The 13135-nt window shown below is 38.9% G+C and overlaps 1 protein-coding gene across 2 annotated transcripts in view; it reads right to left on the bottom strand.

Annotated features, from left to right (window-relative positions):
• Window positions 1-13135, bottom strand: part of INTS8 (integrator complex subunit 8) — a 57127-nt gene that overhangs the window by 3575 nt on the left and 40417 nt on the right. For both annotated transcript variants that reach the window (XM_021688676.1, XM_021688675.2), the window contains exons 17-26: window positions 12187-12371; window positions 11534-11567; window positions 10610-10666; window positions 10455-10516; window positions 7199-7317; window positions 5290-5393; window positions 4487-4537; window positions 2604-2677; window positions 2464-2528; window positions 2266-2309 (exon numbers count right to left, since the gene is read on the bottom strand). In XM_021688676.1, the coding sequence (XP_021544351.1) occupies window positions 2266-2309; window positions 2464-2528; window positions 2604-2677; window positions 4487-4537; window positions 5290-5393; window positions 7199-7317; window positions 10455-10516; window positions 10610-10666; window positions 11534-11567; window positions 12187-12371 (795 nt within the window). The remainder of the gene's footprint in view (window positions 1-2265; window positions 2310-2463; window positions 2529-2603; window positions 2678-4486; window positions 4538-5289; window positions 5394-7198; window positions 7318-10454; window positions 10517-10609; window positions 10667-11533; window positions 11568-12186; window positions 12372-13135) is intronic.

The following is a 13135-nucleotide window of genomic DNA, read 5'->3' as shown; positions in this document are numbered from 1 at the left end:
GAGCAGAGACAGCTCACTAAAGGTCACTGAAGAGATAGAATCAAAGCCTAGAAACTTGCCTTCATCAAGAAGTAACATAACCTCTTACTAAGAGTGTACTTAGTGGTGAGCACAGTTACAGATTTTAAAGGTGGGAAGGAGGGATTTGGCCACAATTCTCAAAACTACAATTCCCATGTGGAGGTCAGTCTTTTTTCTGGTCTAGTCTAAACACAGGCAAGGAAGTACAGAATGGGGAGAGAAAGGACAGGGGACTAAACAGAAGGCAAGTCCAAAACAGTCCCTGAAAAAGTAGACCCCTGACTGCTGGCCATAACACAAGAGATGAGGGGCCAGCTACGCTTGGAGACCATGGTTTGGTAGTGGCTCACCAGTTTATATGGTTGTAGGGTTTTTTCCAACCAGACTCTGGCTCAGGAAAAAAAAGCATAAATTTTTGAAAAGGGATTTTTCCAGGTGAAGTGAAGGACAAAAAAAGCAAAGATGCTATAAATATTGATCAAAGGGCAGTTCTGACAGTCAGCCATAGACAAACAGGGGTTCCCAAATCTGGTTTGTCATCAGAACTATCTGGGAAACTTAAAATATGGATTCCAGGACCTCATCTCAGGCCAACTGAATCAGCATCTCTGATAGTGCACAGACTGGTATTGGCTGTAAAGTGAGTAGAGAAGGAAGGGAAGCTGGGAAGGGGCTGACAGGAAGAACTGGTCTTGAACCTGAACATCTCACTGTCAATGAGGAACATGGGAGCCAGGAAGTAAGAGAGGGATAGATTACTGGCAGAGAGATCTTATGTGGAACAACTGACAATAAGGCGTGGCTATGGGTGTGGGTGGCTGATGCAGAGTAAAGGTAACAATGAACTTGTAAAGCTAGGGGAATTGGGTAAACTGATCACATATTTTGATGCATGCAGAGGAATAACCACTAGTTTGGTTAGATGAGCTCGTCAGGAGATAGATGTAAGCTTTTAAAGAGAAAGGGTATAAAATGATTACAAGTAAATATGATTTGGAAATAGCACTGGGGAAGTAACAATTTCAGTACTGCCTTCCAGCCCTGGATAAACCGGAAATGGAGAAAGAGTTGCCTCCAATCAAGTACAGCTAGCTTCATGTTCTCTTTCATTTTTTAAAAAAAGATACTATAATCATTTTCCTCTAAATAATGGTCATACAATTTAGTCCAGGTAGAGAGCTTTAAAAGACACACAACAGCACATAATTTTGTTAATATGGATGAAAGAGCAGAAAGAAAGTATCTATGGTGATAATGATGCAAAAATGCTAAGCAAGTAAAAATGGCCGTAAATTTATATCTAGCTTAGATGTCAAATTTTTAAATAATCTATTCAATTACTGAGCATCTATTGTGAGCCAGGCACCATTCTAGGTATCAGCTATGACAAAACCAAGTCCCTCCTGTGGGGAAGTAGGAAGGGGAAGAGGGAGATAGAGGCACAATATATAGTAAATATATACTATGTCAGATGTAGGTAAGTATAATGGAAGAAAATTTCAAAAGGGAAATGAAAAGGAGAGTGTTGGAGGGAAAAGGATGGAGAAAGACACTGCTATTTTATAAGATGCCCAGGAAATGATCACTAAGAAGACAGTTGAGGAGACCTAAGGGAAGTTAAGAAATGTTTCTAGAAAATAAAACTTCAAAGGCTCTTCAGTGGTGAATATTTTCAGCATGTTCAAAGAACAGCTAATGGTGTAGCAGAAGTTAGCAAGGGAGAAAATCGAATGAATAGTTAGAGGTCAAGTCATCTGCAGCCTTGTAGGCCATTACAAGGACTCTGACACCGCATGAGATGGGAAACCATTTACAGGTTTGGAGCAGAGAGAGGGTATGATCTAACATTTTAATATAAAATAGACTGGAGGGGGGCGGCTGGGTGGCTCAGTCGTTAAGCGTCTGCCTTCGGCTCAGGTTGTGGTCCCAGGGTCCTGGGATCGAGCCCCGCATCGGGCTCCCTGCTCAGTGGGGGGAGCCTGCTTCTCCCTCTCCCACTCCCCCTGCTTGTGTTCCCTCTCTCGCTGTGTCTGTCAAATAAATAAATAAAATCTTTAAAAAAATAAATAAACTGGAGGTAAAAGCTCTGAAGTCAAAATAGGACCTGTTAAAAGTAAACACGGATAACCAAATTCTGGCAATAACTAGGCACACAAAATCTTTTTTTGTTGGTCCAAATCTTAACAATGGTTTAATACCAGGGAAATTAAGTATATCACTGAAGAAAGGCATAAAGTAACTTACTGCAATTTGTCTTTTATCTGTTTCTCCTCTTTTATGATGAAGATCTAAACAAATCAGTTAAGAATAATAAATCGGATATTATTAAATACCATGACAGAATCTCAATTGTTCCTCAACTTTGATTTAGGAAATACACAGTATTTTTTTAATTTACAGAAATGAACCGTTCTAATATCACATATATTGATGAAAGGATACAAGTCAAGTATTCCAAAATGGTAACATCCCATATGTAGTCATAGTAGGAGTCCATAGCATCATGACTGAAAAACAGAATTTAATTACTTTCTCATTCTTAAGCAGAAAAATTTCAGCTTCATTTTAAAAATCATTCATACCTGTTTTGTTCCTGCAATGATTTAAAGGCTGTCTTGTAGTCAATTTCTCTGAGGAACTGACATAAAATTGCCACCTACATAAACAAAGATTTGAAAATGGTTTCATATAATCAGTGTCAACAATGACTCTTTGGGAGGGGTAAATTTTTTTTTTTTTTTTTTAAAGATTTTATTTATTTATTTGAGAGAGAGAGAATGAGAGACAGAGAGCACGAGAGGGAAGAGGGCAGAGGGAGAAGCAGACCCCCTGCTGAGCAGGGAGCCCGATGTGGGACTCGATCCCGGGACTCCAGGATCATGACCTGAGCCGAAGGCAGTCGCTTAACCAACTGAGCCACCCAGGCGCCCGGGAGGGGTAAATTTTAATTTTTTTTTTTAAATAATCTCTACACCCAATGTGGGGTTTGAACTCACGACCCCAAGATCAAGAGTTGCATGCCCCTCCAACTGAGCCAGCCAGGTGCCCCCAGGAGAAGTAATTTTTAATGATTCTTACATCAAGAATATATTTTAAAAAATTAAAAATAAATTTAAAAAATAAAGAATATATTAAAGAGGGCTTGCAGATCAAAGCGAGTGGATCAGCTCATATTTATGGATTCCATCTAATTTTAATTGCAAAAACCTTTACACAAGAATTTGTCTGCCCAGGGTTCCCGGGTGGCTCGGGGGGTTAAGGGTCTGCCTTCGGGTCAGGTCATGATCTCAGGGATCAAGCCCCACATTGGGCTCCCTACTCAGTGGGGAGCCTGCTTCTCGTCTCCCTCTGTCTGCTGCTCCCCCTGCTTGTATGTGCGCATGCGCGCTCTTGAGCAAGCTCTCTCTCTCTCGTGCTCTCACACAAAATCTTTAAAAAAAATCTGTCTGTCCATTTAATGAATGACCTAAAAATCATAAATTTTTACAGCTTTGAGAAACTGGCAAAAGCCAGTTCAGAAAACTGAAAGGAGTTGAAAACTGCCAAACAAAAGTATTACGTAATGACTTCCAAGGACACACAGAACATGCAATTAGACCTGTCACAGCTAGTCCATTCCTCCACCCCGAGTCTCTGGCAACCACTAATCCTCATTCTGACTACATATTCGCCTATCCTGGACATTTCATATGAATGAAATCATAATACAAAGCCATGTGTATGTGTTTTTTTTTTCCACTCAAAATAGTAAAAGATTCATCCTTGTTGCAGCACGTCTCAGCCCTTCAATTGCTTTTATGGCTAAATAATATTCTACTGTAGGCTCTCCCAAATTTTATTTATCCATTCACCAACTGATGGACATCTGGGTTGTTTCTACTTTTTAGCTATTACGAATAATGCTACTGTGCACATTCATGTATAAATTTTTCTGTGGACAGGTTTTCAACTTTCTTGGTTACAAACCTAGGAACTGAATTGCTAGGTCACATTGGTAATTTTATGCTTAAATTTTCTGAGGAACTGCCAAGTTGTTTTCCAGAGGAGTTCCCCATTTTATATTCCTACCAGAAATGTATGAAGGTTACAATTTCTCCACACTTTCACCAACACTAGTTACTGTCTTTCAATATTAGCCATCCTAGAGAATATGAAGGGGTATCTCATTGCCGTATTGATTTGTATTTCCCTAGCTGACTAATGTACATATCCACTCTTATATACAAAAAAAAAACAAAAAACAAAAAACTTGAAAGTGCAAAGACCAATGTTTTTTAATTCATACTTTTATTTTAGTTAAAATTTACTAAAAAAAAAAAAAAATTGAAAGAATATACCAAATTCTTAAACACCATCAACTATATGATACAGAAAATAAAGGCTACTTCCCAGTCCAATGCTTTATATTTATGGTAAACTCTAATACACATGAAAATAAACCAACAACATAGTATCATAAACTAACCTGTGTGTGGCAATTCAGCAAAGAACAGCATTTTATCATTCGTTTTATTACCTACAAAAATAAATTGATTACTTTCAAAAACTAGTTAACATCAGTTGTAACCCATTTACCTGATGTAGAATGTCAACAGTGGCAAAAACTGTGTGTATGTGGAAATGGTGGGTATATGAGAACTCTATTTTTTGCTCAATTTTGCTGTGAATCTATAACTGCTCTAAATGGAAATTTTAATTAAAAATAGCTAGTTACTAAAAAATTTAAGATCTCATTTCAAAAGCCATTTATTATTAAAGTACTGAAAAATACCATTTAGTACGTTGTGATATTGGTGGCCTACACCAGAGGAAAGAGCAATACATATAGAAAGAAAATGAAATAAATTTGAGATTTAAGAGACAGAATCAATAGGTCTTGAAGGCTGACTGGATTTCGGTGGGAGCGTCGGTAAAGAGGACACTCAGGATTTGGGCCTGGTCAACTCAAATGAACAAAAGGTGTTTGGTATTTTGGTGTTTTGTTATTATTCTTTTTGTGGAAAAAGGTCATGAGGAGGGAGACTGTAAGGTAAGATGCTGAAATCAGTTTTGGACAGGTTGAGTTTTTTAAGTGTTTTGGGAAATCAAAGCAGCAATGATCTATGGGCCCTGGAAATATAGAGAGGAATTGCATCGTCTAGAGGATTCAACTTGGGAGTTACCTAGTTACCACCACATACATTGAAAGAAATAAACTCACCAAAAAGCGGCCCGGAAAAAACAAAGTGTAAAGGTAGCCAAGAAAGAGAGCCCACAGAAACAGCTTACCTGGTCTGTATATACATCAGGGGGCACAGCCTTATTGAAGAAATCAGAACACACAGCTCCTGCCTGCAGGTAATAGTGGAGAGCTGCCGAATACTGATTTGTTGCTAAAGGAGAAAACAGAAGTAAAGAATTACCTATCATTAGACATAACAGGTGAAAAAACAGACAAGGCCTCTTTTGTGAAGAGTTGGGTATTATTACTTCCTGAGTTGACAAAAGCAGATTCAAACCACAGTGCTAGGGAGAACACTTATCCAGGAAAGAACACACGAACGAACGAACACACACACACACACGCATTTTTTTTCAAACTACTGTAAAACAATATAATATGCTCCTTGCTTTCTAAAACCGATTAGCCAAAAATTTAGCTCAGATTTGTCAACCTTACTATCATAGAATTTAGTACTGGAGGTATTTTTTTCCCAAACACCCATACTAGAAACATACCTGAATTTTCTGAGGTAGTTTATAATCAGTAAATCTATTTTGAACATAGATATTAAAATCTTGAGAATAAGTTCTTTAGGGGGTTAGGGTGAAAATGAACATTAAAACTGGTAATTATTTGCCTCAAAAAGAATCCAGGAGAGAGGGGGACGATGTAGGTGAGGATACAGATGGAATGAAGATGGGCATGAGTTAATTACTGTTAAAGGTGGGTGGGCGCCTGGGTGGCTCAGTTCATTAAGCGACTGCCTTCGGCTCAGGTCATGATCCTGGAGTCCCGGGATCGAGTCCCACATCGGGCTCCATGCTCAGCAGGGAGTCTGCTTCTCCCTCTGACCCTCCTCCCTCTCGTGCTCTCATTCTCTCTCTCGCAAAAAAAAAAAAAAAAGCTGGGTGACAGATACATGGGGGTTCATTATACTATTCTCTTTTTTATTTTGAACTTTCTCTTTTAAAAATTCAGCTCCTAAAAAAAAATAAAATAAAATTCAACTCCTAAAGAAAATTGATCCTGAAACGACACCAGTCAGAAATTTGATTTGACCCATACAGTAATAGAAATATTGGAACTTTATCAAGTGGGAAAATCTATCACATATAATGGGGGTGGGGGAGGAGTCAGGAATCTATTTCCAAGAATACAAATAATTATCAAGAGTGCCAATATAGATTTTAGAATAGCATATTTAGAACAGATTTTTTAAAAAGTTTTTTTTTATTAAAGATTTTTATTTATTTGAGAGAGCACAAGCAGGAGGGGGGACAGGGGGAGAAGAAGCAGACTTCCCACTGAGCAGGGAGCCTGACACAGGGCCCAATCCCAGGACCCTGAGATCAGGACCTGAGCCGAAGGCAGATGCTTAACCGACTGAGCCACTCAGGTGCCCCTAGAATAGAATATTTTAAAATAGCAATTTTACAGGGGCACCTAGGTGGCTCAGTCAGTTGAGCCTCTGACTCTTGGTTCTGGCTCAGGTCATGATCTCAGGGTCCTGGGATCAGTCCCCGCATCAGGCTCCCAGTTCAGCGGGGAGTCTGTTTGTGGATTCTCTCCTTCCTTTGTCCCTCCCCGCACTGGCTCTCGATCTCGGTGTCTCTCTAAAAATAAATAAGTCTTAAAAAAGAAAAAAAAAAAAAGCAATTTTACAAACTAAACTTTAACTTCTTTCCCTAATATTTTAACCAACTTAGTAGATGAACATTCAACTTAAAAAAAAAAAACCTTTTTAAAAAAACAAAACCAAAAAACAAAAAAGGTAGTCAATATAAAAAATTAAAAGTATTGGTTCAGAGCAAATGCTTATTAACACGGAAAAATAAATAAATATATCTAGGAAGAAGAGTTAGAGGTCAAAAACAAGATTTAAAGTATTGGGAAAAAATGTGTCATACATTTATTTTCATTTCTAAAAGTGCTACAAAAGAACAAAAACACAAAGCAACCATACATCTCACTTACCAAAATAAATGTCTGCCTGAATAATTAGCCAGGAATGGGTGCTGGGGTTTATACTGAGGGCATACCGAACTAGCTCTTTCACCGTGATTGCCACAGCTTCAAAGTCCACGGACTGGAGGCTTAAAAAAAAAAAAAAGACAATGAACATTAATCTCTATTTTTCAACTTCAAATTCCAGACACATTTATTAAAAACAAAGACTTAGCCAAAATTTAGGCGACCATAAATATAATGCTAAGTATTACTAAGAGTAAATATACTAAAACTATCACAACAACTAACCCTAAGAAAGTAGGAAGGGGGAGGGAATGGGGCCAGCTGCTCTGAGCCTGGTTAAACCTGGAAGGACTCTGATACAGAAACAGAAGCTGGAACTGTGGGGATAAAAGCCAGCCCAGCCCCCAAGAAACAGAGCTGATAGTGCCCACCTCCCAGAAGCAGTAAGGCAAGGTGGGAGAGAACACAGGCTCTGGATTCAGACACACATGAGGTTCCAGATCTAACCATAATTCACTAGGGTTCCCCATATAGTGAGAAAGGAACTACGGTTATTATCGGCAAATACTCGATTATACATTTACAGCTAAATGAGTTAATCTGATTTACGATCTAAGAAATTTACAAAATGGGGGCGCCTAGGTGGCTCAGTCATTAAGTGTCTGCCTTCGGCTCAGGTCATGGTCCCAGGGTCCTGGGACTGTGAGCCCCTCATTGGGCTCCCTGCTCAGAGGGAAGCCTGCTTCTCCCTCTCCCGCACCCCCTGCTTGTGTTCCCTCTCTCGCTGTCTGTCAAATAAATTAAAAAATAAATTTATAAAATGTTAACAAGAATTCTATCTACGTATCAAACAACTGATCTTGAAATAGTAATGCTTAATCCATGCCATTCTCACACTATTTTTGGAGTCAATAAAGACTCTTGTTCAAGAGGAACGCTTTTTCTGGTCATTTAGTCACATTGTATTTTCTCTAGGTCAATTTATATTAAAGTAGCTTTATCATGATGAAGATAATGGTTATTAAGCCTATATGTGCCAGTCCTTATTCTAAACAACTGATTTAGAAAATGTACTAACTTATTTAATCCTCACAAATCTGAGATAGGTACTATTCTTATACCCATTTAATAAATGAGGAAATTGGCAAAGAAAGCAACTTATCCAAGGTTATGTACCAGGTAAGTGAAAAAGAGCCTGGGACTCCAACCCTACCAATCTAGCTCAAAGCCTGTATGGTAAACTATTCTTTTGCCTCATTTATAAACACACTGAAAATCAGTCATTAAGTTACAATCTTGGGATGCCTGGGTGGCTCAGTTGAGAAGCGTCTGCCTTCGGCTCAGGTCATGATCCCAGGGTCCTGGGATCGAGTCCCACATCGGGCTCCTTGCTCCGTGAGGAGCCTGCTTCTCCCTCTCCCTCTGCTGCTCCCCCTGCTTGTGCTCTCTCTGACAAATAAATAAATAAAAATCTTTAAAAAAAAAAAGTTACAGTCTTAACTTAGGATAAAAACACAACATCAGAGAGATGCTACCAACCATCAATTAAAAAGGCAGAAGCATTTCTACCTGATTTTTGGACTGCTATCTAACATACTAAATTTTATATAAGGCACCCCTAGGTGGCTCAATCGGTTAAGCATCAGACTCTTGATTTCAGCTCAGGTCATGATCTCAAGGGCTGTGAGGTCGAGTCCCACATCAGGCGCCTGCTTAAGATTCTCTCCCTCCCTCTCCCTCTGCGCCCCCCCAACCTGGTTCGTGTATGTGTATGAAGAAAAAAAAATTTCATATAAAAATTTGTAGTTACGGGATGCCTGGCTGGCTCAGTCAGTAAAGCATGTGACTTTTGCTCCTGGGGTTGTAAATTCAAGCCCCATGATGGGTGTAGAAATTACTTAAAAATCTTGAAAAAAAAATCTGCAGTTACAATGTTGTGTAATACGCACATTTGCTTCATGAAGCATCATGATCCTTTGGAAAACAAGCCTCAGTAAGCGGAGTAAAGGGTCACCTGCCCACTTTTGACCCTCCAAACCTCTACATGAGATGCGCAACTACTTCTAATCTCTAAGACTGAGATGAAAGCAAATTACTCTCGGGCACCTGGGTGGCTCAATTGGTTAAGCGACTGCCTTCGGCTCAGGTCATGATCCTGGAGTCCCTGGATCGAGTCCCGCATCGGGCTCCCTGCCCAGCGGGGAGTCTGCTTCTCCCTCTGACCCTCCCCCCTCTCATGTGCTCTCTCTCTCTCATTCTCTCTCTCAAATAAATAAATAAAATCTTTAAAAAAAAAAAAAAAAAGCAAATTACTCTCATTCTATAGACTGCTTATCTACCTACTAAAATCTTTTCTTCTTCAAAGATGCCACTAAGAGCAACAAAATAAGGCCTAGTCCTGCCCAAGCACAAAGCAAAAAAAAAAAAAAAAAAAAATATATATATATATATATATATATATAGGGGGGTGAGGAAAGAAGAAAAAGTAACTTTTGTGAGGAAAGAAATGGGACTCCTGAATGAGAAGTTGCTATGTATAGGAAAAGAAATGTGTATATGGTTTCTTCTTCCAGAAAAAGAACATTTTCTTCTCCTTCTCCAAAATTCCCCCATCATCTTATTGTGATTCTCAGGAGATGAAAGAAAGAACATTTCTTAAAGTACCCAAGAACTTCTTAGTAACTAAAAGGGGTTTGGGAGCCTCTGACTATCACAGTGTTAGAACAGACCTACAAAGAATTACAAAAAAGTCATTTTCGGGGCGCCTGGGTGGCTTAGTCATTAAGCATCTGCCTTCGGCTCAGGTCATGATACCAGGGTCCTGGGATCGAGCCCTACATCGGGCTCCCTGCTCTGCGGGAAGCCTGCTTCTCCCTCTCCCACTCCCCCTGCTTGTGTTCCCTCTCTTGCTGTCTCTATCAAATAAATAAAATCTTAAAAAACAGAAAAGTCATTTTTCAAATAGATACTTGTAAAAGACGTAAAATGCTGGAAACCTAACAGGAAATCAATTTTTTTGGGGGGGGGCCCTCGATTTTCTAATTCTACCCCTTGATAAGTCATCAAGATCACTCAGGGATCTTTCTGTTGGACTGAAGGCTGGTATACCTTTTTAGGAAAATAATGACTACAAAGAGAAACAAACCTGGCTGTAGAATCCTAACAGATTATAGCCTTTTAGTCAAACTATTCAAGGTTATCTGTATCAGGATGGTTTCTAAATACATAAATAATAAATATAAGCTATAATACATCTTACTTGGGGATGGAGGATGGCCAAATAGAAATGTGCTCAGCTGTAATATCATTCACAATGTCCTCCTTAAAAGGAAAAAAAAAATTTTTTTTTAAGTGTGATTTTAAAAGGAAATTTCTTTCAAAGATTTTTTTTAAATGAAATTATGAAATACTGACCCGAACATTGTGAAGTTTCACAAAGAGTGACAAAATAATGGTCAAAACCAATGGTTCCTATAAGAAAGAAAATACAGAATCCTTAAATATTATACATGTTTAATATTCCTGTCAACCTCAGGGATACCAAGTATTTTTCTCTCAAAAAATTCTTTGACTTTTGAAATGTACCATCTTCTTTAGTTTAGAGCATATACTACAGGTCTAGTTTATTTTTAATCTCATGAAAGAAATCAAGTATACAATTTACACAAAATATTTAGGGGCGTTTGGGTGGCTCAGTCGGTTGAGCATCCAACTCTTGGTTCCGGCTCGGGTCACGATCTCACGGTCGTGGGATCGAGCCCTGAGTCGGGCTCCACGCTCAGCATGGAGTCTGCTTGAGATTTTCTCCCTCTCCCTCTGCCCCTCCCCCCCCCCGCGCATGTGCGCATGCGTGTGCTTGCTCAGGCGCGCGCTCTCAAGTAAATAAAACTTAAAAGAAAAATTACCATATTTAGGTAACTGGCTTACAGCACTCAAGTCCTCAGACGACTTGGAACTGAGCAAATAAATCCCTTTCCAATTAGTACTTCCAGCTATCTCTAAAAAAATTAACTTTTTATTCCTTACAATAATATTTAAAGGATGGAATCTAGGTTATGTCCAGTAAATAGATGTAATATTAACCCTAACAAAAATTAAAGCTAGGCTTCACACATCCAGCCCTATTAGGAAGATGTCTTTAAAATTTAAAAAATACCTGTTCTATTCACTAAAACATGTTAAGGTAAATGCAAAATGAACCTGTCCATTCAGACCAACCCATCTTCAGGAATGATCACTGATGCACATTATACAGAGCACTTAAATAATCAGCATTTAAACACACTATTTTTCAGAAAATCAGCAGTAATAATTAGATCAACTTTTAATAAAACTTACCCGTAATTTTTTGATAAAAGAAAGTAGTTCGCTCCTACAAAAAACACAAATTTTGTATATATATTTACTATCAGAATTAAAAAGTAAATTATACATGGTTTAATCCTAACTCTCTAGTTCTGCACGTATGAAAGAATATAATGTTCTAATATCATACTAACCTAATAAAACAACTTCTCTGGGGGTGCCTGGGTGGCTCAGTCGTTAAGCATCTGCCTTTGGCTCAGGTCATGATTCCAGGGTCCTGGGATTGAGCCCTGCATTGGGCTCCTTGCGTAGCCAGGAGCCTGCTTCTCCCTCTCCCACTCCCCCTGCCTGTGTCCCCTTCTCTAGCTGTCTCTCTCCCTCGGTCAAATAAATCTTAAAACAAAACCAAAAAAACCTCCTGTTTTAATCACGTGACTTCTTCAGTACAATGCAATCATAGGCACCGCTGATTCTGAATTCCAGAAGATATTAAACGATTAACAATCTCTTAAAATAACATATAAACAGAAGATATTTCCAAAGGTGGCCATTGTCAGTCCACAGATCAGCACCAGAGAACTCTAACACTGTTCATCTTTATGATATACAAAGATAAAGGTCAATGTTCTTGAAACAGTACAAACAGTACAGATAATAACTCAAGAAATAAACTGATAGAAACATACCGATACATTATGCCTAATGTAGATTCCCTCTGTTTTATTAAACTGACTCTGCCATCATTTCCTCGTTTGTGCTGACTGGACACACTACAGATCTGAACAACAACTTCCCAAAGGTCTTTAGCAGTCCGTCTACTTTCTTTAGGGCCAGGAAGTTCTTTGCATGTAGCTGCTAAAAGCTGTCCAAGCTATAACATGAAAAACAGAAAATACACAAAAAATAATTTATAACAGCAGAACTACAGATGTAAGTTCTATTATTAAGGCACACTTGAAGAAAGAAGGATAACTACCCAAATACACCAAAGTTATTTTATGCTGTGCCTTCCATCCAACCACTGAGGAATTTAGAGCTCACTGTCTACTGACAGACTGGAAATCTGAATGGGCAAGAGGATGCTCTGGTCCTTCCACATTATAAAGCTCATTTCTTCTACACAATTTAGGTCTAACGACGACAAAAATAAGTATAGTCTAATAAGAACAAAACTGAGACAAACCAAAGAGGTATGTGATTTATTAAGAGTGGGAAGGGGGAACACCAAGCTGGTAAATAGTATGATCCAACTTAAAAGGGGTGGGGGGCAGGGTGCGTGCGTGCGTGTGTATGTGTGTAATGGAACGTATATATAATGTTAACTGTAGTAAAGCCCAGAGATGCAATTAAAATAGTGCTTTAACTTCACACACACTTTAATCATTTAAAAAAAAAATTTTTTTTTTAAGATTTTTTTTTAAATTTTATTTATTCATTTGGGAGAGAATGAGATAGAGAGAGAATGAGATAGAGAGAGCATGAGGGGGGAGGGTCAGAGGGAGAAGCAGACTCCCTGCCGAGCAGGGAGCCCGATGCGGGACTTGATCCAGGGACTCCGGGATCATGACCTGAGCCGAAGGCAGTCGCTTAACCAACTGAGCCACCCAGGCACCCCCCCAAAAATTTTTTTTAAAT

This window comes from Neomonachus schauinslandi, chromosome 4 (assembly GCF_002201575.2).
Source record: "Neomonachus schauinslandi chromosome 4, ASM220157v2, whole genome shotgun sequence".
NCBI classification, from domain to species: Eukaryota; Metazoa; Chordata; class Mammalia; order Carnivora; family Phocidae; genus Neomonachus; species Neomonachus schauinslandi.
The sequence above is the reverse complement of the archived record's forward strand: the minus strand, read 5'-3'. Positions and strand labels throughout refer to the sequence as shown.